General features: G+C 33.1%; 2 protein-coding genes and 3 long non-coding RNA genes across 6 annotated transcripts; 3 read left to right on the top strand and 2 right to left on the bottom strand.

Moving 5' to 3' along the window:
* The first annotated feature begins 12,427 nt into the window (after positions 1 to 12,427).
* LOC142227537 (uncharacterized) lies at positions 12,428 to 12,942 on the top strand. Its single transcript, XR_012719889.1, has 2 exons — positions 12,428 to 12,671; positions 12,729 to 12,942. It is a non-coding gene; the product is annotated as an uncharacterized LOC142227537 (long non-coding RNA).
* A 2,068-nt stretch (positions 12,943 to 15,010) lies between these two features.
* LOC142227536 (uncharacterized) lies at positions 15,011 to 15,411 on the top strand. The gene is made up of 2 exons (XR_012719888.1): positions 15,011 to 15,140; positions 15,198 to 15,411. It is a non-coding gene; the product is annotated as an uncharacterized LOC142227536 (long non-coding RNA).
* Positions 15,412 to 16,110: 699 nt separating this feature from the next.
* On the top strand, positions 16,111 to 17,674 carry LOC142224355 (acyl-coenzyme A diphosphatase NUDT19-like). Its single transcript, XM_075294130.1, has 4 exons — positions 16,111 to 16,525; positions 16,582 to 16,848; positions 16,910 to 16,991; positions 17,051 to 17,674. The coding sequence occupies exons 1-4, from the start codon at positions 16,215 to 16,217 to the stop codon at positions 17,456 to 17,458; spliced, it is 1,068 nt and encodes a 355-aa protein (XP_075150245.1). The 5' UTR covers positions 16,111 to 16,214; the 3' UTR covers positions 17,459 to 17,674.
* Positions 17,675 to 18,471: 797 nt separating this feature from the next.
* LOC142227535 (uncharacterized) lies at positions 18,472 to 19,559 on the bottom strand. The gene is made up of 3 exons (XR_012719887.1): positions 19,246 to 19,559; positions 19,083 to 19,188; positions 18,472 to 19,017 (listed from the first exon to the last, which is right to left on the bottom strand). It is a non-coding gene; the product is annotated as an uncharacterized LOC142227535 (long non-coding RNA).
* A 1,388-nt stretch (positions 19,560 to 20,947) lies between these two features.
* On the bottom strand, positions 20,948 to 23,493 carry Phb1 (prohibitin 1). Of its 2 annotated transcripts, none has more exons than XM_075294128.1 (3): positions 23,371 to 23,493; positions 22,686 to 23,128; positions 20,948 to 21,890 (listed from the first exon to the last, which is right to left on the bottom strand). In XM_075294128.1, exons 2-3 carry the CDS (start codon positions 23,115 to 23,117, stop codon positions 21,492 to 21,494), a joined length of 831 nt encoding a protein of 276 aa, XP_075150243.1. In that variant the 5' UTR covers positions 23,118 to 23,128; positions 23,371 to 23,493; the 3' UTR covers positions 20,948 to 21,491. The 2 variants fall into 2 exon arrangements, with proteins under 2 accessions (XP_075150243.1, XP_075150242.1); XM_075294127.1 differs by having other exon boundaries at positions 23,325 to 23,480.
* Between the last annotated feature and the right edge of the window lie 2,911 nt (positions 23,494 to 26,404).

The following is a 26,404-nucleotide window of genomic DNA, read 5'->3' as shown; positions in this document are numbered from 1 at the left end:
GAAAAAAAATTATGGAACAGTTTTTGAGATATCCCGTTATTTTTCGCTCTTTTTTCTTTTTATCTCTCGGGTTAGAAATGTTGCTGATACTTAAATGAAAGGTATTTAGATGAAATTTTCAAAAAAAAATCATGTTTTACAGTGGTCCTTTTCCGCCGGAAAAGTACAAGCCAGTGTTTTTTCTCTTCATGGTCGTATAGATTATACTCAAACGTAAGTAATAAGACCAACTAGAAGAAAAACGACAAAGTTATAATCAATTGAGTGAACAAATCCGATGTCAAATCATGCAAATATGAGCAACTCACCCACATTCAACTAACGTACCCAAAAAAAATTATTAAAGTCAAGTAAACTTTCTCCAAACATAATAATATCATGAACTAAAATAAAGTTAAATTGGCTTTAGTGAAATAGAGGGTCCACTTTTTTTTTAAAGTAAAGTGGAAATTTTTGTTATTAAAAACGGATAATCTAAGGGTTATTGTAAATCAATAAATTCAATATTTGAGGAAGATTTATAAAAGATTTTTAAAGTATCAATTCCGTTATATTCGATTAATATAAATTTAATCAAAATATAATTCCCTAAGAATTATATTTTGGTGCTTTCACTACTATTTGAGATGCCCTTTCCATACTATTCATCTTAATGGTTATTTTATGCAGGAAATAGATACAGAAAAGAATAAGGAAGCTACTTCTTCTCTCACTCCATACTTATGTGGATAGACCACTTGTTGAAGTTGTTAAGTACTTCTTGTGATATCAAAGAAAGCTGTCCTTGTACTCTAAAGGATGTCTATTCATGACTAAAGGCACTTCACAAGTATAATGGTTGAGAGATTTATGGAAACTGGACTATGTATATCAAATTAAACTTAAACAAACTAAACTAAATGCTTTGGGAAACACTACTACTATGTTTAATCATAGTAGACATTTTATTTTATTTTTGATATCGAGTAATTAAATTTAATTGTTTATATACATTTCTTTTAAAGCATGTCCTCTACGATCAAAAATATTTTAATTTAATTTTTTTTAAAAATAAACTAAAGAATAAAACAATAATTCAACATCCCCATAATAAATAGTCTATATTTTAAGCTTTTTATATAACCTAATACAAATATCTCTGCAAATTTAATTAAATCAAAAATTGTTTTCTGCACATTAAGAAAAGATTGCCTTACTTCAAAGTCATACGATTTTTATAGAGAGACCCAATTGAAATAAAAAAATATATTTCTTCACATTAAGAAAAACTTGCCTTACTTCAAAGTCATATACTATTTATGGAGGGATGCATATTTCAAATTACAAAGTTTCACGAACAAAATATTTAAAACAAAGATTAAAATTTATTTATTTTAAATAAATTTTGTTGAAAGAATTCTCCAATTTACGGCCATTTTCATGTAGCCCCGTTAGGCTTTAACTGTCAGTTAACAGAAAGTAAATTGCAAATATCTTTTCTCCAGTTAACTTTAACTGAAAAAATTCTAGCAGTTAAGCTCCTAACGGGCATATAGGATGTATAGACAAGATGACAGATATGTCCATAGATCGGTTTAAAAATTAATTAGCTAACGTAGCACTAACGGAGCTTCATGAAAATGGGGGTTAGACTTATACACCCTCAAAAAAAATCGCTTCTTTAACATATGTTCCAAACATATTTTGCAGGAAGCACATATATTATTGGATACTGCCGAAACATTAATATGTTTGTATTATGTGAACATATGATATGTTTGGAAGCATTTTGAGCCCAAAAATATTATATGCTTGGAAGAATTTTTCCCAAAGACGATTGTGCTCATTCCCTAACATTATCGTAATTTTCACTTCCACGAAATTTTTAATTCTTGGCACCTTTTTCTGTAATACAAATAATGTTGAAGAAATTATTCACTTTTATAATTTTTTTAAATTTTACCTTTCGCCTGCACGGAGAATCGAACCGAGGACCATACTGTTTGTAAACCAACACACTATCCACTGGGCTACGTAGCTGTTATGGTCACCAGCAGATAATTATCGTTATAAGTTACATTTATATAGCATAGTTTGCAGCGCCCACGAACCCATGCAAACATAACATTATTTAACAGAAACATACATTTGTTTGCCACGTGGAGCAGTGGTTAGCATGTCTGCCTTGCATGCAAAGGGTCGTGGGTTCAATCCCTGGTCCCACCGAACATTTTTTTTTTGTTTTTTTTTTAATTTACACATTTCTATTTATACTATATTACATTTTTATTATGAAACTTCGAAATGTGGGTTATTAAAGATTTATAGTCAGTAACAGTGCTTGATATAAACGAAATTGGCTGATTTTTGGATAAAATATTATTTTTTTATTGCAAAAATAACAATTTTGTAACAAAATATGTTTTTGGTACAAAACTTTAAAATTTGGAAGGAATTCCAAAACTCTAACAAAAGAAGAACGTGGAGTCGAGTATAAACATACATAAATAATTTTATAATATAAACATAAATTTATTTAGGCGTGAACAGTTTTTTACTAGCATTTAATACCATCGCTCTAAAATGCCTTTTATTTTTCTTTAATAATTCATTTTAAAGAAAATAAACTTTTTAAATTGTTTTAGCTGCAAAACTCGAACTTAATGCCCGCTTTTATATTTGAAGGTGTCCGTCAACTCCTCGTGGACTACTTATTAATAAAGATGAACTAAACTTTGTTTTTATACATTTTACTGCGTAATTTTTCACAATTTCCTCCTTATTTCATTTTACTGTCCCAACTCTAAAAAGAGTATAGTGCCCTTTTTGTTATTTTTATGAAGACCACTGATTTCTTTTAACGAACCAAGAAAAAAATTGTGCCCATAATGCCAAAATGATAAACAAAACACATGTCCACACATACATAAAATGCTGCTCTCAAGGCGAAAACGTATGCTGTTTGTTTTTCAAATGTCTATTCTCTTGGTTCGGAATGTCCATTCTCTTTATTCAAATTAAATAATATTTAGACTTAAGCATATCAAATTTTTGGCCTTATCATAAAACAGTTTTCCGAAACAACATGCAAGCGGTTTCACAGAAATTGTTCTCTTTTGATTCTTTCGGTGTGTTATGTTGATATCTTTCGTCAACTCTCCCGGTTTCCATCTCTATTTCTTTCTCTATACTCTCTCTCTGTCGCTTTGAATAAAATATCACAACATATGTATGTTTAGTCGAAATTTGTAAATTCATATATGTTGGCATTCACACATATGATTTTTATGAAACATTCATGCCCCAAACATAATATATTCTAACATATTAACATAGATGTCCCAAACATTTAGTGTTAGTTTAGGAACATCACATGTTTGCACTAAAATAAATTGTGTTTAAAAATTGTGCCCGAAACATATTTTGTTTATATCGGAACATATGAAAAACATATTTTTCTAAGAGTGTAGTCAAGAAACAAAAATTCAACAAATATAAAGACGATTTAATTTATTTGAGAAAAAAAAATCAGAATTATTAAATTCAAGTTGACCTTACCAAGCAAAAACTGGGTAAGCACTAATGATTCTTTCAGTAATACCGGTAATCAAAATGTTACTACTTGCAGTATTACCTGGGATTTAAAAATAATAACTTACCTGTGTAAGCAAAAAGTGATTCTTTGTATTAATACTGGTAATCAAAATCATATCTTGAGGTCCGGGTTCGGCTTTACAGTGGGCACCGTTAATAGTAGCGATAAGTAATGCCAAATTACATTTCAGAAAAAATTTGCCAATAAAATATACCATTGTTTTCTAAAGTTGTATAGTACATAATTTATATTACAAAATAACATCATTGAATAGATCCATGTCGTGGAGCGTGGTATAGTGTGTTGGATTACAAAACAACAGGGGTGAGCTCGCACTTTTTTGGGTATCTTTATGGTAAAGACATTATTTTTGGAGAGCTGGTATGCTTGCGAAGAAGTACTTATTTTTCGACTGCTGGTATGCTTGCACGGAAGTACTTTCCTCCAATGTCATGCCCGTGTAAAAATATTACTACTGATATATGTACGAGGAAGTGTTACCAATTTGGCGCAGGCATACTTGTACTCATACCTGGTAATAGGAGTTTTTGCTGAGTAGTCAAACAATATTTTCTTTCATGTGAAGACACCCAGATTTAATTCGAATCGCTTAACTATAAGGACAAAACGACTTCATTGAAAAGTCTATCGACTTTTGGACAAGGAAAAAAATCTTTATATCAGAGAAAATCGAATGCAAAATTCGCATTCGTATTTTAAGGACACGAAATCTTTGGCTTACGACAATATTTTTTTCAGTGCCGATTCCAAAGATTTTGTCTTTATACTAATGATTTTGGCATTGATGATTAAGACGCAGTTCTCTATCAAAGTTCTTTAACAACTTGTTAATGATTCGTCATTCATCCGTCAAACTGAACGGACGAGTTTTTAATAGCGGATTATCTCATCGTAATAAGTACTTATTACGAGTTTCAAGTGTGGTGGGAAATTAAGCCAGCATGCAGCGAAATTGAACGTCACCCACTGAATTGCTAACTTCACGGCCCAGTGGACGAGTATCGACTGAAGTTATACATTTGGGCAATGACAAAGAGTTAGGCCCAATTAGTCGACCTGTAGATAAGTCGACAGTTTGCGAAAATTTGACAAGTCGAAACTTTCCTTAAGATAACTACATCAAAAGAAGGTAATCCCTCCAGAAAGAGATTTAAGAAACGCAGAAATGCCTTGTTTATACTAAAGAAATTAGGATCAGTCGATAATTCCTTAACATTGGCCCAAAAAATTCTTGAAGCTGGATAGAGGGAAAGATCGCCGGATGAACTGTCATCTTCCAAAAGGGATCAAAGATCGTTTGCCTCCGTGGCAAACGACATCATCACAGCTTTATGATGGCGATTGTTAATAGTGGAGTAGTGGACGGTATTGTTCCAAAGCACAAGTGGGGGGAAATTGAGAATGCTTTGTCTGGCGTCTACTCACAGGTGCTTTTCCCGGCCCAGATCCCCGACACCAAGAGGCTGGTTGGTATCAAGGACGACTTAGGCTAGTCGCAAAACCCTGCTGACCCTGAATCTATTTTAAATAGACTGAAACAATGTAATCCAGATCTTCAAACAGCTGATTGGAAGGTTGGCCGTTTGGATGGACCAAGACGGCATGCAGTGTTTATATTGAACACTCAGTCTTTGCCACACCTAGTAAAGGCCCAGGGCCGTGTATGTTATGGCTTTCATTATATCCAAATGAAGGTATATAAAAAAGATCTGCTAAAGGATTCAGAAATGGACAAGCCTCTGTCTGAATCAGAAATAAGCCGATCTTCTTGCGAAGTCGAGGGAGATACCAAAGATGTAGACATGGATAGACACCTTATGCGAGAGGAGGTTTTTACTGCCTCAAAGCTCACCAAAAATGAACCTATGGTTATTGCGAGAGTCACCGAGATCTATGAAGAGGACATTCTTGATGACTCGATTGAAACGGCTGATGTGACGGTTGTTGAAAATCTCGATGGTCCTACAGATCCTCCAGGTAAATCTTCACCATTGTAAGGATGCTTGTGCTGCCTTAAAAGTTCTTCTAATGAAAGGGAACATAGATATAAATCGTATTCAAGAACCATATGTTTATAGAAGCAAAATATGTGAATTAAGTAATCCGGGGTTCAAACTATTGCAGTATGCTGGTAGATATGTAAATTGAACCTGTATAATTGAGCTTAACTTGTTTTTGCTTCCTTCAATGTGCAATGCAGACACTGTCGTTGCCACTTTAGAAATAGCCAAATGCAAATATTGGGTATCTTCGGTCTACATGGGTCATGATGTGCCGTTAACACCTTAGTTGAGGAGTCATTGAAAACAAAGACAAAACTCATTATAGGATGCGACGCAAAGGCACATCATACACCCAGAAAAAAGTGCCTTCGAAACTAAAGGAAAAAATTTGCATCAATATAGTTTATCCATTTTATTTCCATTAAGGTAAATTTTTGTAAAAAATAATAAAATTTACTCGTTCCAGTAAAAAAATCCTAAACTGTAAGCAGTTAGGAATAGTTCATTAACTAGAATAAGGCATGGAATTTTACTCATACTATTTTCTTCGCTGGGTATAAGAATTTACTACTGAAAAAGAAAATTTTATTCACCGATAACAAAGCATTCGTAAAAATAAACAAAAACCGAACTAAAACCAAGTTTCCTCAAAATTAGTAAAATTTCTTATAAAATGATAATTGCGACTTCCTTTATAATAGAAAGTTTTTCATACATACGAACAACACTTGGCATAGAAAAATATTTTAGTTCATACGTACTAAGAAGTATGCAATCCTTTCAAAACTTAAGGAAACACACTTGTTAGAATATAGGAAATTTTCCTAAATTTCTATTGTCTACCTGTAATCGATACCTGTCATCGTAATCGATGTGTTTGCGCGTGGGTGTAATCGATATATTTGCGCGTCGGTTGTTTTTTTTAGTTGGAATCGCGTTGTTTTGGTATACGGAGAGATTGTTAAAAAATAATATGGTAAAATAATATAATAAATAACAAATAAAATATATAAAATATTTGTTATTTTAAATTAGTGAGAAAAATTTTCGTTTTTTTAAATAAATCTATCAATGTTCGTGATAATGTATAAAGAAAGAAAACACCAGCAGAATAACAACCCTTTCATTTGTCTTCATTTTGGAATCTTCAATTATCAGGTAATATTCAGTGACGCTAACCTTTTGCAACAAAAATGTTTTATAATTTTTTATATTTGTAGGTATTGAAATTGTAAAAGGAGGATAAATCGGCAGCAACTTATTAAAAGTGAAAAGTACAAGAAGAAGAAAAAGTGCGTTTTACAGTTGATAATATCACACGGAAATTGGAAATAGTGGAATAATAAACTAATATTTCAAAGAGATTCGATGCTGTTGATTCTTAATAAATATATTCAATATATTAATAAAACATGTCTTTTATTGAAGATAAAATTGCTTATAGAAATAAATAAAATTGTATTTAAAAACGAAGGTAAGCAGTTCTAATTATGAAGTAAAAGTTTTACCACAAATGTGTAAGATTTGTCGAAATGAATGAAAAAATTTCAATAAAATCATTCCAAATATGAATTCAAATTAGTTAAATTTTTTCATTCTGTAGTATAGTGGTATATAAATATAGGAAAATGTTAACTAATATATGGAATGCATTATTCCTAATTTCTACGAAAATCACATCGTTCAAACAAATAAAAATGTCTTTGGCGCTATACGAAGTTCAACTTTCTTCACAATGAGTTCATTTTAACTTAAAGAAGGGGTCACTTTTTTCTGGGTGTAGTATATGGGGAAGTGGTGACATTAATACAAGATGAGAGTCACTCCTAGAATTTATTTTGCGTACTAATTTGGTAGTTTGCAATCAGCGTTACCGTTGTGCCACTTTAGTGGCAAATTTGCCACTTTTCTTGGACGGTGCCACTTTTGCGCCACTTTTTGTTTGTGCCACTAAATGTGATACTTTTTACGATTTTGTGCCACTTTTCCAATAATTCGTGCCACTTTTTCAAAAGTTTAAATATTATGGGTAGTTATCACCATAGATGTGTTATTAAGAAAATTTAATATTGTGCACCAACAGCCTTCGCTCATTAATTCTTATTACGTGAACAGTTACGATTCAACTTATTTGGTAAACCGTACTTTGAATATGCCAAATTTATTGTGGCATGAAATATCAGGATAAATATGAAAATGTTTAAGGTGTGTATTACGACCGCAGGAAATAATTGATGATGGATCCCATAAGGACCCAGTTAGAAAAAATTGCAATCGCCCTTTGAGACAGATTGTTCCAATTCTACTATATTCCTCAAAATGAATGCTGGAACAGTGGACAGTATTGAAGCATTACCTCATTAGAGAAAAATTGGAAGAAAAGTGTCCTAAGAAATTAGAGAAAGTATATGTTAAAGATCCAAAATGCACTTTCAAATACCAAAGATTTATCTTAAATTTTTAGTTTATATTATCAAAAGTATGAATACCGTTAACAGAACATTCCAAAGCGAATCCTCCTAAACGTGAGTACTATGTTCGGGTTTCGAGTTGAAAATCACTTTATTTTCGCGATTACTTTTCCTGAAATAATCAAAATTATAAATGATTGAGTTATTGAGTTAATTTATCTGCTTTATATTGAACTGTTTTAGTAAAGTAACCGCGAAAATTTCAACTCGAAAATCGAACATAGTGCTTACCTTAAATTGTTTATTAATTATATTTAACAAAAATATTCTATTACAAATATACATAAATTTTGTAAGAAAGTTTGTAAAAACGTGATTTAGCAGATATCGACTATAAAAATTCTTTGTATATTAAAATATTAAAACAATATAGATAGGTCACAAAACGACATCACAATCCGAAAGTTGTGGACAAATTTTACCATGAATTGACATAAATGACAAAAAACTGAAGAAAAGGGGGTTCCGCATTACTTAAAAACCAATGATGATATAAATTATTTTGATATCGTAAATAAATTTAAAGATATAATTGAAAGGCCCGATTATTTTATAGACGCTTAAAAAATAATTTTAAATAGGATTTGTTCACCAATTTGTATGAATTCGCAAAATATATTTTAACTTGACCTCATAGCAGTATTTATTTCTTAAGTTTTTTTTTTTGTATAAGTTAATAAAAAGAATGTGCCACTTTTCAAAAATAATTGTGCCCCTTTTTTCGACGTTTGCCACTTTTTGAAAATTCTCAACGGTAACGCTGTTTGCAATAAGGGAGATGCCCTAACCTTCATCACTACAAACAGGCAAGAGGTTTTGCACGTCACCTTGGCCTCTCAAGAACAGAATGAAATGATATCTCAGTGGCAGGTTTTAAGTGAACATAGCTTCTCAGACCATCGCTACATCAGTTTCAAATTTGATGTTCATACCACCAAGACAATATTTCCGCCAAATTTTAGGAAAGTTGATTGGAATAGGTATAGGAAATCTTTCAATATGATGATGCCGGAAATACAAGAGACAAATATGAGCACTGTGCAAGATATCGAACACGCAGTGGTGATAATCCATTTTAAGAAATACAAACTTTGTAAAAATTTGCTTTGGGCAAATTTAGTTATAATAAAATTTGTAACAAATATGTATAATTTTATGCCTTTTTTAATGATTTAGTTTTCACTTTAAAGGCCGGTATGCACCTCTAGCGAAAAATTTCATTCCCATAAGAAATGCATTGCTATTTATGCTAACGAAATTTTCGGTAGCGTTCAATTTCGTAAGCTGGTACGCACCTCTAATGAAAGCAACAGGGTTGTCAAAAGCATATTTTGGCAGCAAACATTTAATTTATTACAATCATTGTGTGCGTAAAAGTTTTAAAAGGTCTGTAAATAATAAACAATTTATTTGAGGAATATTTGGAACATATATTAACAATTTTTAAAAGCGATTAGCTGGTTTAAAATTTGTGTACACAGCCCTGTTTTTTTGTTGTAGACCGAAATTTCGCTAGTTTTAAAAGGTTTATAGACCTTTTAAAACTTTTACGCACACAATGATTGTAATAAATTAAATGTTTGCTGCCAAAATATGCTTTTGACTACCCTGTTATTTTCATTAGAGGTGCGTACCAGCTTACGAAATTGAACGCTACCGAAAACTTCGTTAGCATAAATAGCAATGCATTTCTTATGGGAATGAAATTTTTCGCTAGAGGTGCATACCGGCCTTTAGCGGCTAAACTTGAACTTAGTACTCACCTATAATGCCAACTTATTACTGGACTTTAAGCATAATAACAATATTTTCGGCGCGTTTTTTATTTTCTTCAAGTAGTCTATAAAAAGCAAAACTTTTTTTGGTTCTCTTGGCAATTTAAGTTTCCAGCCAATATTTCCAATCGTTCGAAAGTGTGCATATTTCAAAAGATGGCTATTTATGAATTCTTCATACCAATATTACAATGTATTGCAAAAACAATAGCTTACAGCCTATTTCTGTATATCGAACGGGCTCTATTGATCGACTGAAATGCATAGAAACAGGTGATTTTAGGTTATAAATTCATCTGTTTGTTTCCATTTCAGTCGATCGATAGAGCTCGTTCGTCATACAGAAACATTTTGTAAGTTAATATGTGATATTCCAATGGTGGAAGGAATTTGAACAGTGTACACTTATAAGATAGAAGCATAAGTCAGGTGATTTCAATTTTTTTATTGTATCAAACAGACAACACCAAACATTCAAACAAGAGCAAATTGTTTTTTGTTGTACTGATTCTACCTCATAAGTGTACCATGGACTTTGAATATCTTTATATTTTGGCAGGAAATTTCTTTGAAATAAATGTAAAAACGCGGAATTCTCATTGTGCAGAGTGCAGAGAGTTATTATCATGATACAATGATTGTAAGGTAGCCTCTGTAGAACAAAAATAACAACAAAAACATAAAAGCAGCTCATCATAACGTCAAACTAAATGTCGGTAAAAAGTAAATAAACAAATACAAAAATGTTTGTTTTGATTTTGTGTTGCTCATGAGAAATGTTTTTTTTTTTTTGGAATAGAAAAAAATTGACCATTTTCACCATTTACCCGCTTGTTACACAGACAACACTTTCGCATTTTCCGTTTCATTTCCGAATTTCAAATACAATTTAAATTTAAGACGTTAATTCCAACAACATAATTTAAAAATGTCAACAATATTTTTGACATTATGATGAGCCGTTCAAAGTCACCTGACGGAATAAGGCTACCTTATAATCATTGTATCATCACTGTCTGGTAATCTGTTGAGTCAGTGCATGATATAATTATTTACAAGGTAGCCCCTCCAGAACCAAAATAGCAACAAAAATACAAAAGCAGCTCATAACCAAAGACAATAAACTTGAGGAAGATAGGAAATTGGTTTGCGTCATACCAAATGTTGCATTTACCATGTTAGTTCAATACATGTTTGTAATTTGTAAGTTGTTTTTCGTTTTTATTTTTTAAACGAAAAATTAAATTTTCTTAATGAAACAATGTTAAATTTTAGGCAACAACAAAAAAATAAATTTTCCCCTTTATGGAAATTAATTTCGTGCACTTAATTTCTTTTTAGGCTGAGTACTATGTTCAGTTTTCAAGCTGAAACCCAGCTTGTTTTCACGGTTACTTTTTTTAATTCATTAATTTAGAAATATAAAATTATTTCCAATCAATTCCTTGGATCTTTTCCATCCATTATGGAATAGTCTAAGTGAGCCTGAATCTTACAGCCTGTTTCTGTATGTAGAATGAGCTCTGTCGATCGACTAAAATGGAAACAAACAGCTGAATTTATAACCAAAAAACAGCTGTTATGCATTTCAGTCGATCGATTGAACTCGTTCGACATACAGAAACAGGCTGTTAATCGGGCTGCCACTTTAACCTAACCTAACCATCCATTATTTTGCAAGACTTGATCAAAATATAATCGTCTTCCTAAATATAATCGTACTTTTAATTTAGTGTTTTCATGAAAACCCCGAACATAGTACTCACCTTTATTTGCATTTTAATGCTATGTCAATACTTGTCGTATAACCCGGTAAATGGTTCAATCTCCTCAAGGCCGGTATGTACCTCTAGCGAAATTTTCGGTAGCAAAAATTTATTTAAGTCTACAACAAAAAAACAGGGCTGTGTACACAAATTTTAAACCAGCTAATCGCTTTTAAAAATTGTTAATACATGTTCCAAATATTCCTCAAATAAATTGTTTATTATTTACAGGCCTTTTAAAACTTTTACGCACACAATGATTGTAATAAATTAAATGTTTGCTGCCAAAATATGCTTTTGACAACCCTGTTATTTTCATTAGAGGTGCGTACCAGCTTACGAAATTGAACGCTACCGAAAATTTCGTTAGCATAAATAGCAATGCATTTCTTATGGGAATGAAATTTTTCGCTAGAGGTGCATACCGGCCTTCAGTAGCTAATTTCCTATCTCCCTGAATCTATAATCTTTGATCATAACGTCAAACTAAATGTCAGTAAAAAGTAAATAAACAGATACAAAAATGTTTGTGCAATATTTTTTGGAATTTCTTTATCCAGTGATGCCCACTGTTTGGGGCATGTATTCCCCCAGTGACGCTTTTGTTGAACTAACTCTCTCCAATTTTGACCTGCTTGTGGTTGACCCATTTGGGTTGTTGGGTTGTTCTATGCAAACTAGTGTGGCCATTGTCAGAGTCAAAAAATTGGCTAAAGCTTTGAAGGGTCTCATCAAAGCAGGAGCTGTGGATGCTGATGAGCACAAATCTTTGGGTGGTCAATATGGTGTACGTGATTTCCCCACAATCAAGGTATTTGCCCTGCCAGCATTTCAAAGTTCCATTTCAACCTCATCGTTACCACAGACTCGTAAATGTCACTTCAACCATCATGAAAAGGTACATCAAAAAGTACATGCAAGTAATTTGCCATCTCTACTGTTAAAAAAGCCATTTTTTTTTTTTGTGAAACGCCAAGCGCAACCAGCTTGTTATATTTTAATTAAATAAAAACGAAAATAAAGTTCTGAAAACATAGATTATACGCTTAAAATTGTGAAAGGTATATTGGTGAACAATTTGGTGATTTTCCAAATGGAATAAAGTGATTGTTTTTCAGATATTTTACAGACACGCTGCCTCCATGGAATAAAAACACTGGTTGATAGACGCAGCAACATGTAACTCGCTACTTGTAACTCAACATCATCATTAATGCCAAAAATTATGTTAAATGTAATGTGATAGTGGTATAAATGTTATATTTTTAAGAATTTGTAAATGTTTAATCAAATTAATAAATATCTAAACAAACGTGTTTTACTCGACCACAATGATTCTTTTACAACTATCTTAAAATGCACTTTTTCTGATTGTTTGGAGGGTCCCTTATTGGCGTCGTTCTAAATTGATCTATAAAGGCACCTAATAATTGCACTCATGCGAAACATTTTTGTAGTAACTTGGCGTGGTACAACTTCTCAATAGTGACGGCGCTTTTCCGACGAGTTTTTGATGTCGTATATGATTGTTTTCGACGTAGTGGGGATTCTCAAAAGAGTCCCCAAATTCAAAAAATCTTGGCAGGGTGGTGCCAATGAACGCTCTCCCTTGGACTACAATGGTCAACGTGCGGCAAAAACTATTGCGGAGCACAAACATTATTATTTTTTCATCGATAGAACTCCAAATTACTTACTCTTTCGTTGAAATACTGTCCACTATGAAGGGCTCAGTCGTTGGCAGAAGCAAATAATTATTGGCGCATTTCTTTTTAATCTTTTTAACAAATTGCCATCCAATTACAATACCTTCGATCTCTTTGGGAATAGAAAAAAATGGACCTTTTCACCATTTACCCGTTTGTTACACAGACATTTTCTCATTTTTCCCGTGGTATTTATGTTTTTTTCCGAATTTCAAATACAATTTAAATTTTCGACGTTAATTACAACAACATAATTTAAAAATGTCAACAATATTTTTTTACATTTTGATGAGCCGTTCAAAGTCACCTGATGAAATAAGGCTACCTCCAAGGCAGATTTAGTAAGGTAGTTTTAGTATTACAAAAACAAAAATGTCAGTCGCCATATTGAAACTTCGATTGTCAGTCAAATTGAATTAAATTTCTCACTTGTTGAACAATATGTTCAACAAGTTGGAAATTTAAAATAGAGAAAATCTGGAAATGATCGATGTATGCTTCGAAATATGATACGGTCTACAAGAATAATTGAAGTAATTCTTACCATCAATTATGAGGATAATTTATTTCGATACTTTTCTGTCATAAATTTAAAGCAAATTGAAAATTCAAAATTTTTGGTATAAAATAATTTTATTTTGAATTTTTATTTTTATTTGTCACAATTGTCTATTAAACATTGGCGTAGCTAGCAACATTTTCGTAGGGGGTAAAAGCTACGATGTGTGCTCATTGGGAAGATACCTCAAAAAGAGAAAAAATAAATACTTATAGATGGGAAGAAATTTGGTAGGGGGAGATGAAAACCCCATAAAACCCCTTTAGCTACGCCTATGCCATTAAGCAGATACCGACAACCAAAGTTCTGCTCAAATGAAAAAATTTTAATCATCTGATAGCTTGAAACTACCTTCCTAAATATACCTTGGCTACCTCATAAATAATTGTATCGTAAGTCAGTGTACACTTAAGTGTACCCATGGCTGAATAAGGAGGTTGAATCACGATAACAAAAACAACAAATTTCAATATGTTGTTTACAATTTTAAGAAGTCAAAATCGTATGGCATTGGTAAAAGTGGCAATTATTTATTCTTTCAATTGGCCTGAAAAAATAATTCAAATCCAGAGAAAAATAAAGGTTCAAATTTAATTGCGTCACCTATGAGTGATTGTGAAGCGGATAATTCATCCGAGGAACGCCGATATGAGACAAATAAGACTATAATACCCACCAAAGTTAAGAATGAAAGTCAGTCAAATGGATCTTCGCCATCTATTAACAAAACCAGTTTATGATGCAGTTTAAAAACTGATGTGCTTGGTATTTTGGGTCTGGAATATGTTATCAAGATACTCAAGTCATCTTTGAACAATTCTCCAGCTATGAATGCGCGAGTTTGTTTGAGATGCATTTGCTATGCAGTGTCATTTGGAGAGCTGCAATCACCATAAACATATGATTTTGACATCTTAAAATTTTGTCGAAATAAAAAAATTGTAATCATATGGGCCCATGATTCAACCTTCTTGTTCAGCCATGAGTGTACCCTGCTGCATAGACCAAGAAAATATAGAGTACCTTCCCTGCCAGCATTTCAAAGTTCCATTTCAACCTCATCGTTACCACAGACTCGTAAATGTCACTTCAACCATCATTAAAAGGTACATCAAAATGTACATGCAAGTAATTTGCCATCCCTACTGTAAAAAAAGCCATTTTTTTTGTGAAACGCCAAGCGCAACCAGCTTGTTATATTTTAATTAAATAAAAACGAAAATAAAGTTCTGAAAACATAGATTATACGCTTAAAATTGTGAAAGGTATATTGGTGAACAATTTGGTGATTTTCCAAATGGAATAAAGTGATTGTTTTTCAGATATTTTACAGACACGCTGCCTCCATGGAATAAAAACACTGGTTGATAGACGCAGCAACATGTAACTCGCTACTTGTAACTCAACATCATCATTAATGCCAAAAATTATGTTAAATGTAATGTGATAGTGGTATAAATGTTATATTTTTAAGAATTTGTAAATGTTTAATCAAATTAATAAATATCTAAACAAACGTGTTTTACTCGACCACAATGATTCTTTTACAACTATCTTAAAATGCACTTTTTCTGATTGTTTGGAGGGTCCCTTATTGGCGTCGTTCTAAATTGATCTATAAAGGCACCTAATAATTGCACTCATGCGAAACATTTTTGTAGTAACTTGGCGTGGTACAACTTCTCAATAGTGACGGCGCTTTTCCGACGTGTTTTTGATGTCGTATATGATTGTTTTCGACGTAGTGGGGATTCTCAAAAGAGTCCCCAAATTCAAAAAATCTTGGCAGGGTTCCTTGGTCTATGCCTGCTGTTGAGTGGTTATCATAGACCAAGGAAGGTATAGACATCTCAAGTGAATTTACCATGGTTTTGTTTATTTGCAGAGCGCAGTCATTCCACTCAATTGCGCAGTCAAGTGACTCAATTTCTTTTTGGAAAACAAGAATTACCGTACAAAGCAGCCAATTTGCATTACAAAAAAGGTGTGAATGGATCAAATTTTATAAGCTTTTACAATATTTTGTGTTTCATCAAGAGAACAAAGGAAAGAAAACAAAAATAAAGCCAAATTAAAAAATCACTCAATTGCAGACGAAAAAGAGCCCTCTACGGTGTGCAGACAAACTACAGCTCTGTGAATTCATTTGAGATGTCTTATATTTAATTGGTCTATGAGCTCTGTGAATTCATTTGAGATGTCTTATATTTAATTGGTCTATGGTGGTTATTGAATGATCAGCTGTTTAATGTTTACCAATGTGGAGAGATAATTGGACATTGGAGTCCGGTACCAATCTTGCGCAATTATTGTTGCTTTAATCTTGGAAAAGTGTGAATATGGCGAAGCAGGTGGTAGCAAGTTTTCGAAAATCTTCCAGTTTAATTATACTGGCAAGAGATCAAATTCGGGTCAAAAAACAACCAGACTACAAGGCATTACTGTTCAAACGACCACCGCAAGCCACTTTTATGCCTAATTCCGCTGTATTTCCTGGGGGAGTATTTGAAGAGCCAGCAGATGAAACTCCATTGTGGCGTAAACATTTTGAAAACATGGGAGTGTCAAAACAACAACTAGCACTACTAACTGAAGGAACAGCGAAAAAATCCAATATTTATAAAAATGAGAACCCAGATGCTATTGAAAGGTACATCAAGATAAAAACATTTTGATAATCTGCTACCATGCTTTATACAATTTTAGAGAAATTTCCCTACGCATTGCCGCTATACGAGAAGCCTTCGAAGAACTGGGCGTAATATTTTGTCGTGACAGTAAGAGTTTAAAAGATGGGGCTGGCGAAGGCTATGGCAACTTCAAAGAGGACTTTGACCGGCATCATTGGCAGAAACTAGTACACAAAGATGCCAATCAATTTTTAAATCTTTGCCAAACATTGGAAATTGTTCCCGACTTGTGGAGCCTTTATGAATGGTCCAATTGGTTTACTCCGGCAACATTTAAAAAACGGTAATTGTGTTTTTATTTAATTAAAAGATTTTTGACCATCAGATTTGCTATGTTTCCAAAGATTCGATACGGCCTTCTTTTTAATAGCCTTAAAAACAATACCGGATTTGATAAAGGAAAAGAATGAAGTCACAGATTTTTCAGTAAGTATTTATTTCACAAAGAGCAAATTAAATTACTTATCACACCTTTGACGTTCTAGTGGAAAACACCTGCGGAATATCTACAGCTACATTTCAAGAAAGAAATTTGGTTGCCACCTCCCCAGTTTTATGAACTTTCTAGACTATTAAACTTTAACGAACTAGAGGAAGTGAAAAAATTTGCCCAGCAAAGAGCTACTGAAGGCATTGAAGTTACTCTACCTATTGAAAATAAATGTAATGATTGTCGAGTTAACTTATTGCCTGGGGATGACCTATACAATAATCCCAATGAAACGTCTAAAATGAAAGACACCCATAAAACTGCCAAAGAATTCCGTGAAGGTGTAAAAAATATCCATCGTTTAGAGTTCTACGATTCGAACGACATTGTCGTACGATTAAATTTTTCACTGCCACATGGGCATTTGAGCCCTGTGAACACAAATCCAAATAAGCATGAATAATGACTATTTTGAAAAATATTTGCAAAATGTTCTTCCTTACGTGTGCCTTTAGCAATGATTATACCCCCATATTCAAATCCATTTATCGGAGAAATTTATATGGTAAAACTATTTCTATAAACAATTGTCTTCCTTACATGTGCATTTAGCAATAATTATAATGTTTTTATGTACAAATGATGAAACAAGATAAAACCAATGATTTTTCTTTTGAAAGTTTTCAGTCTATTTCCTAATTATTCCATTTTAGTACAATCTGAGGTGTGTAAATGAAGGGATGTTTTTATTTGGTTTGGGAATTTTCTAGGAAGCTTTGCCTATAAAAAGAGGACGGATTGTCGTTGACTAAATATAAATGCGATATTACTTGTTGACGCGCCTAAATATGAATAATTTGGTATATAAAAAAAAGAATAAATGCGAAAGGCGTCATATATTAAAGGCCCGAAATTTATTATTCATCCATTTGAAATTGGGTAGGTGATGTAGGTATCCACTTTCTAGCTACCATCCAAAAATAAAATATAAAAGCCAATTTAATATGACTTCTTAAGGGTCCTGGGGGGTTACTATATAATTCGTTTCGTTAATTAATTTTATTCGAGAATTGTTTTCGATTCGAATTTTCTTTCGTACTATGTAATACTATCGAATTAACTAAAAAGTGTAGCCAGCTTTAACTTAAAATGGGACCTCCCAATAAACACAAACGTTTGCCAAATTTCAACAATTTTTCAAACATTTTTTCAAAGGATTAGGGTAATATTCAAGTTGAGAAATTGTTGAGAAAATCGTTCTCAACAAAAAACAGACATTACCCTCAACAGTGAAATTCAACACATTAGTAATAATATCTCAAATGTTATCCTCAAATTGAAATGCATCGCTACTAAATAATTTGTCAAACAATTTTCGATGCGAGTCAAATTCAAAATTAACATCGTTGCAAATACTTTTCAACCTAAATTTGTATGAATGATATTCCCACTTCAAATTGAAAGTCAAAGCCAAAATTCTATGCATTTTGTATAATTTATTCATTTTCATCAAAATAAAATATATAATAATACACTACACTACATAATACACTACAATACCAATTGATAAATAATAATCTTATTAAACATATCAACAAATTAGAACAAAAAAAAAAAAACAAACAACAAAACTTTAAATATCTTAAACATTATTAGTAAACACTTTTGCATTGATAATTCGATTTCCTTCCTTTTGGTGTCATAAAACAGCATTAAAATTTGTTAACATGCGGGCAATTTGAAATTAGGAACGTACTGGACCGCGTGTTAGAATTGATTTCCAGCAGAAGGAATTCACAAAATATCCATTTAAAACTGATAATAGCATATGAATTAAACTGACGATGTGATACACATTTTCATCCAGAAGTTGTTGATTTCAACAATTTGTTGTTTTTAACAATTTTAATTGGTTGCACTTGTAATGTTTCTGGAAACTTTTTCTTGTCGATAAGCCACTCATTTTTCATTGGTCAGCTTCTTAATGTTTGCAAGAATGTAGCATCCAAAGATTTTAGTTTTCTGCAAAGAGATTTAAATTTAGTGACTTCTCTAAAGTGTTGATTTAATTTTTCATATTGACGTACCAATTATTATAAACTATTTGAAGCAGTTCCGATTAATTGTCCACCATTTTTTCATCGGTCAGCTTCTTATTGTTTTCAAGAACGTAGAATCCATAATTTTAGTTTTCTGCAAAGAGATATACATTTAGTGACTTCCTTAAAGTTTTATTTCATTTTTTCTTACCTATTATTATAAACTATTTGGTTATTTGTCTAAAATTTTCCATTTTTTTAATTTCTTGCAGTTGACCACGAACTTCGTTGCACAAATAAGTATTGAAAACCACATGGTTTTTTCGTTGCATTTTAGGGTAGTGTTTTGTCAAAGTTTTCTCATATTATCTTCAACACCTTTTCAAAGATTTCGTCAACATTTTGGCAAATTGGAAGTAATGCGCAAACAATTTGAATATGTATTGAAGATGAGCTATTTCAAGTCAAGTTGAATTTATGTTGAAAATTATATTTACCCTCAAACTGAAAAGTTGTTGCATTTGAAAAACGCTCATCCTGTGTTTATTGGGCTCTCACTAATAATAAAAAGGTGTAATTTGGCAGCATTGCCAGTGATTGTCAAAAATTGATAAACAAAAAATAAAAAAAAAATAGTAAATACAATAAAATGGATAGTGTTGCTTTGTGGTTTGAAAGAAACGATGAACGGGCCGAAAGGAGAATGTTGAGAGATGGCATAAATATATCATCGCTTTCGCATAAAAATTAATAAATATCTTTGTTTATTTAACTGCCTGAATGAGTGTGTTAGTTTTATTAAAAATTTCAGATTGTCGAGGGAACCATTCAACTATGTAATGGACAAAATAAAGGATGTGCTTGCCTCGGCAAAGCGTTCTACAGAGGTAATGCTCGAAATAAAGTTAGCTGCCACATTAAAATTCCTTGACCAAGGAATGGATATCAACACCAAATAGGCCAAGATCGTTTTGCTGGATTAGCGCACACGACGAGTGGGTGTTGGAGAGTAAGGAGTAAACGGATGAGAAGTTTTTGAGCTATGTAGTTGTTCAGCTCCTTGTTCACACACAGGTAGCTCGTTCTCGAATTTATTGGCACTCAAGCTTTCTAAAGAATAAATTTTTTCCAACCTGACACGTACAGGTGGACCCATCATGTTAAAATCGTCTTCCAATCTTTTCCACAGATTGTGCGATTTCGTCTTTGCATCTGGTGACTTCAAAAAAACCTTTTTTCCAAACCAGGATGCTTCGACACAAAATCCACCATTACCTCAAACTGGTTTAGTGTGTGGGTTTTTCTAGTGGATGACCTTAAAAAAATACATTTTAAAGTATTTTGGATGAAAAATAACAAAAATAACTTACACTTTTCTCCTTTTCGCTAACTCAAATGGAATCGAATGGTAACGAACACTTTTGATACATAGTTGCGACATTTTCGAAAATCGAACAGTCTCCGATTGTAAAAAATTTACACATCGTATACGAAATAAATAGTGGCACCACTTCTTTTTCGATTGATGTTGTTATCGAAACGATTTATAGTTTAGTTTTAAGATGGGTATTAAGTTCGAGTTTAGCCGCTAAAAACGTCATTTTTTCACGATTACTTTTCTTTAATAATCCATTTTAAGGAATACAAACTTTGTGAAAATTTGCTTTGGGCTTTTCCCCATCAAGTTATAATAAAAATTGCAACAAATACGTATAATTTCATGCATTTTTCTTACTGATTTAGTTTTCACTTTAGCGGCTAAACTCGAACTTAATACCCACCTTTAGTCCAAAATGGTTACCCCAAATTTGATCCACAATCATCCATTTTTTATGTAATGTAAACAAATAGTTTTCTATATGATTTGCCTTAAAATTTAATCTTGGATATGTTATCTAAAAAAGCATTTGACATACTTTCTTCAAAAACTTTCGTTTTATTTTTACTTAGAAATTGTTACATATTCTTATATCAATAAGAGAAATTAACACGACTCAACTATTAAACTGACGGGCACATCCACCCAAATGAACACTTTATTATTAAACATATGTGGATTAAATCGTTTTATTTTTACAAAGATAGAGGCATCATTTAATAAAATTAGAGCTTTTCAAATTCATTTGCCTTTTTTTTTTGGTGGAATATGCCTATCTTAAGGATTTATAAAACAAAGATCTTAAATTTATAATTATTATTCACTTAAGACACCATTACTTTTTCGGTATACAATGAAGTATACTGCACTCTTTCAAAGAGCTCTAAGGGGATGAGTGGTGGTATTCTCCACATTTAACAAATAAAAAAATAATAATTTGTAAAACTTTTTCACGAAAAAAGTTCGATTAAATGGAAGTTGATTTTTAGATGGGGTATCGTAGAAAAGCATATATAACACATTTAAATGCTAAAACTTAAAGTTCAATAGGTGAATTTAAAATTTTAAATTATCGACACTTATTGTGCAATGGTGCTGGGTAAATTAAGGAGTGTGTTTTGATTGCCCGGCAAGTAAGCAACGCCACGTGATCTGGATAGTTGGTAGGCAATATCTTCGGCAGCTTCAATACGACGTAATTCTACCAAACCATCACCAGCATCAGCGAATGACTTGGCCAATAATTCAGCAGCGGCAGCATCACCCTCAGCTGAGATAATAGCGGCCAATTTCTGTTGTTCCGCCTTTTCGACAACAAAACGAGCTTTTTCGGCTTCCTGTTGAGCAACTTGTTTCATTTCAACAGCTTGAGTGAATTCACGGCCGAAAGTTAAATGTGTAATCGATATATCATCCAAAATAAAACCGAATTGTTTGGCACGTTCTGTCAAATCGTCGGAGACGCGTTGAGAAACGATCTGGAAAAGAAAAAAATCTAATTAATTTCAGCTAAGCTTGAATTAAATGTTATTGTGAAATAAGTATAAAGTATGGTAGTTAAAGCTACAAGTAGGCAGTATTTACACGCCTTCCTCCTCCCTATTAAAATCAGTATGAAAGCAGTCTGGGTGTTAATTTAGTATAAAACATTGACTCTTATTTGACAAAAACTTTGTAATCTTCGTTGTCGGGACAAGTGAATGTCTTTAGTACAATATACTCCGCTACTTCTAGAGAAGTGGTGAAATATAAGGCAAGGTGCTCGGACTCGACTATAAGGAAATACCTTGACATTGAGGTGAAAATGGATGTAAGTTCCCATTGCTTTGATTGGGGTATTCGACAGATCTACGAAAACTTAAAATTAGGATAGGACAACTTTGAAAGACATGTGGTGACAGATGGTCTGTCCAAAATTAGAGCTACGCTTTTTAAATCGCATTTTTGTTTCGGAACAATTGATTTAAAACTGCAGCAATTTTTCATTTTTGTATTGTTCAATGTTGAATTTGAAATTCAAAATTGTAAATAGCTGGTCAGTAGGACCATCGGTCTAGTATACTCTATACACAACATATTTTAAATAGTATATTAAAGTTCTAAGAATTCGAGATTGTGATTTTAGTTAATTTACCCTTTTGGAAGTTTTAAACATTAAAATAAATCTTTTCTGCGACACCCCTAAAATCCTATTATCAACTGCACCCACGTTTTTAATTTCGCTTTGCCATAGTTTCTTATCCTCGTTAAAAAAAAAAAATGCTTCAACTTACCTCACGCTGTGTAATCAGTTCGCCAGCATCAAATTGGGCCACAACAGCCTTTAAGACTTCAGGAGCAATCGAAGGCAGTACTCTTTCGTCATAATCTTGACCCAAAATTGTATAAATTTTTGGTAATTGGTCGGGAATCGGACGATACAGAATACGCAAAGTTATGTTGACGTTTTGCAAATCTTTACTGCCAGTCACGACTGGGACATTACGGGGCTGTGATCGAATGTCATAGATAATTGGACGTTGTACCCATGGAATGAAGAAATGTGTTCCTTCGCCGGTAACTTCATTTTTGACACCGGTAAAACGATCAAATATGACGGCACGATGTCCACCGTCAACATTATATAATGCTGAGTTTACAACACCACCCAAAACAGCAACTCCCAAACCCAGTTGACCAATGCGATTGAAGAATTGAGCAGCCATTATTTAAAGAACTGTAATAAAATAATAACACATACAAGTATTTATATCACCCCGAGCTCGAAAAAGGTCAATTGCATTTGAAAATGTAATTATTTCATCAGTTTTTTTAGGTTAGATTATGTTTTGGTGAGTAAAAAAAACCATTGGTCTTCTAAGTTATTAATACTTTATAAAAGTTCCGGATATGAGTCGTGGTTAAACTGATACCTCTAATATTTTTTCAAGTTGAGTATGAAATTAATGAAAATATTACACTTTATTATAAAACACCGCACTTTTGACGATAATTCTAATCGTGTTTTGACAAGAGTACGATGCCAGACCGGTCAAAAGTCTTTATCGGCGAGCCGAATTTTTCGCTAAGGCGTATGAGCCATGTTACGCCGTCAACACGGTACTTTATACCTCGTTCACATTATACTTCCAAAATCCACTATATGCGCTTTACAGAATGTCAGTTATTCCGGACGGACTGCTGGTGTTTGTAAAGAATCTTACAATGTCGGATCGATACGACTTGTCGGCGATGGCTAAATAATCAGTAAATGTGTTATCGATCCCATAAACATGCAGCAGTATCGATTATGCCTTCGGGCTTAACTTATAATGTATACAATATATGGAATATGGAGGATTTTTGGCAACACTGGTACTAAACAGACGTGTATTTTTTGTGCGAATTTTTCATTCCAAGTTTAATTGTATTTAATACATAACAAATAACATCTCAGGCATCCTATTTGCATACAACTGCATCTATGATGCCTGGTCCTTTACCCCAAGATATGGAATTTGATGTTGTAGAGGTTGAAGCTTCAACTTCTCGTCATCACCCGCCGGCTGTGAACAATGAAAAAGCTGAATCCAAATTAACCCTAATGACCGCAAGCGTCAGCGACTTGAAAGTGCATTATCACCGATAAACATTTCAATTCCTGACCTTTCTGAGAGATTGGCGAACCACAACCCCGCAGACCAGAATAGATTCGGCATACTAGATGTTCTGGCAGATATTGACATTGGCCGCTGTGAGCCAGAAAAAAACAGAAACCTCAACAAAGTAACGAGAACAAAAACAATTCTAAAGTAAAATGGTGCCCTCCAATTTTCCTTTATAATGTGAACATTGCCACACTTGTCGATAAGCTGAAAGCAACAATTCCCATTTTCTCATTTAAAGTAAAAAATATAAACAAAAATAAGAGCAAAATCTATTTTTCTGACCCAGCAGTTCACGCATCTATGATGTCAATTTTACGTGAGAAGAAAATACATTCTCACTCATTTACGCCAAAGGAATTCAAACAAACTTCTGTAGTTCTAAGGGGACTATTTGCCAATACTGCGATAGATGACATTAAAGCCGAATTAAATAAAGAAGTTCCAAACACAATAGCAGATGTCACCAAATTTAAAACATCTAGTTCCATCAAAAAAAATTTCGACACTGGCCTATTTCTGGTAACTCTGACCCCAGGAAAGGACATTTCTCATATTTCCAACATCAGAGGCATTCTAAATCAAATTATTAAATGGGAAGTCCCCAAGAAAAAAGAAACAGACATTCAATGCCGCAGATGCCAAAGGTGGGGTCATATCTCGAAGAATTGCAATTCCCCTTACAGGTGCGTCAAATGTAATCTCGACCATGAACCAGGTGAGTGTCTCCGTACCAGAGAGGATCAGACGGACCCTTTCTGTAATAATTGTGGTGAAGCTGGTCACCCAGCCAATTGGAGAGGTTGTCCTACATACAAAAAGTATGTGGCCATACGAAAGCAAAGAATAAACAAAGCCATAGAAGAAAAGGCAGCTGCCAGAAACAACGTAAACCGTGCCATAACTTCGTCACTAGTATCTCCTGGACGAACTTTTTCTAATCTTTTTCAACAACAATCCACTAAAATGCACCCCATCCAATATGCACCAAAAAGCATCATAGATCAATTCATGGAACTAGCAAGTTACTTTATGGATCCTGAAGAACTTACGCTGGAACAGGAAATAAACTTATTCTTAAAAAACTACAAAAGTATGTCAAAGTCTGACGCAAAAACTGAGTTTAAGCGTCTATTTAATAAAATTAAACATATTAATAATGATCCATAGATACATTAAATTAATAACATTCAACGTAAGGTCTCTTAATGACACTAGTCGACAGTTAGACCTGGCAAGCTTGTTGCTCCATAACAAGATAGACATCGGATTCATCCAGGAGTGTCACCTGCGAAGAAATAGAAAAATTAGATTCAATGGATATAATATAATAACCGATAACTCACCTGTTGGCACAGCTGTTGTTATCGAAAATTGCATTAATTTCAGTAGAGTATATCTCAACAACATTGGAATGAATACTTGCCTTGTTCAAATTGATTTCATAACATCTGGAATACGCAAGCGATATCTCTTTGGCTCCGTTTATATCCCATGTAACCATCCCTCACAAATATTAGAATCTGACCTTGAAAAACTTTTGCAATTTTGCAAAACTTTTGATGCCTTCGTCCTAGGGGGTGACTTAAACTCAAAAAATACATCTTGGGGTGACTCTAACGAGAACTCAAACGGCAGGACACTTCATTCTTGGCTTGGTAATAATGTGCTCGATATTATACGCATTTGTGATACATCTCCATCTTATCCAAATGGCAGCTCATTTCTTGATCATTTCCTTGTCAGCACACAGCTCATAGACATCATAAACCAAAACTACAAAATTCAAACTCTCCCAACATTTTCTGATCATTTCCCGATCAAAATGGATTTGCAGCTTCATCAGGCCGGACCGCTTATGAGATCACCTAGAATTGTTACTTCATACGCTGCCACAAACTGGGACAATTTTCGTGACGATATTGATGACGCCATCTGCAGGCTAACTCCTATAACAAATAATAACCTCCAAAATCATGAAATTGATGAATTAATATCTGATTTCAACTTATCTTTCAGCGCAATCCATAATACCCATTCACAGCAAATTGAAATTAAGGATGGAAAATTTCCCCTCTCCGAAAGGACAAAAAAACTCTTTAGATTGAAGTACTCCTGGCAGAAAGACCTTAAAAAAATGTTTCATCGTGCTGGAAACAGGACATCCAGTGAGTATAAAATTTTGTCCAAACAAATTCAACTACTGAAAATAATAATAAAAGAGTCAGTAGCTATTGAACAAGCTAACAAATTCAAAAATACACTGGGAAAAATAAACCCTGGTCCTTCCGCCTTCAAACAAATTTACCAAGTAATTGAGAAAAATAAACACCCCTTCTGCAATAAGA

The sequence above is a fragment of the Haematobia irritans genome, chromosome 2 (assembly GCF_050003625.1).
Source record: "Haematobia irritans isolate KBUSLIRL chromosome 2, ASM5000362v1, whole genome shotgun sequence".
In the NCBI taxonomy this organism is placed as follows: Eukaryota; Metazoa; Arthropoda; class Insecta; order Diptera; family Muscidae; genus Haematobia; species Haematobia irritans.
The sequence above is the reverse complement of the archived record's forward strand: the minus strand, read 5'-3'. Positions and strand labels throughout refer to the sequence as shown.

Coding starts and splice junctions, on each gene's coding strand:
- Phb1 (XM_075294128.1), bottom strand. CDS start 23,117: ATGGCTGCTCAATTCTTCAATCGCATTGGTCAACTGGGTTTGGGAGTT. Junction 21,891..22,685: donor AACTGATTACACAGCGTGAG/GTAAGTTGAAGC, acceptor TTTCTTTTCCAG/ATCGTTTCTCAACGCGTCTC.
- LOC142224355 (XM_075294130.1), top strand. CDS start 16,215: ATGGCGAAGCAGGTGGTAGCAAGTTTTCGAAAATCTTCCAGTTTAATT. Junction 16,526..16,581: donor AACCCAGATGCTATTGAAAG/GTACATCAAGAT, acceptor ATACAATTTTAG/AGAAATTTCCCTACGCATTG. Junction 16,992..17,050: donor ATGAAGTCACAGATTTTTCA/GTAAGTATTTAT, acceptor TTGACGTTCTAG/TGGAAAACACCTGCGGAATA.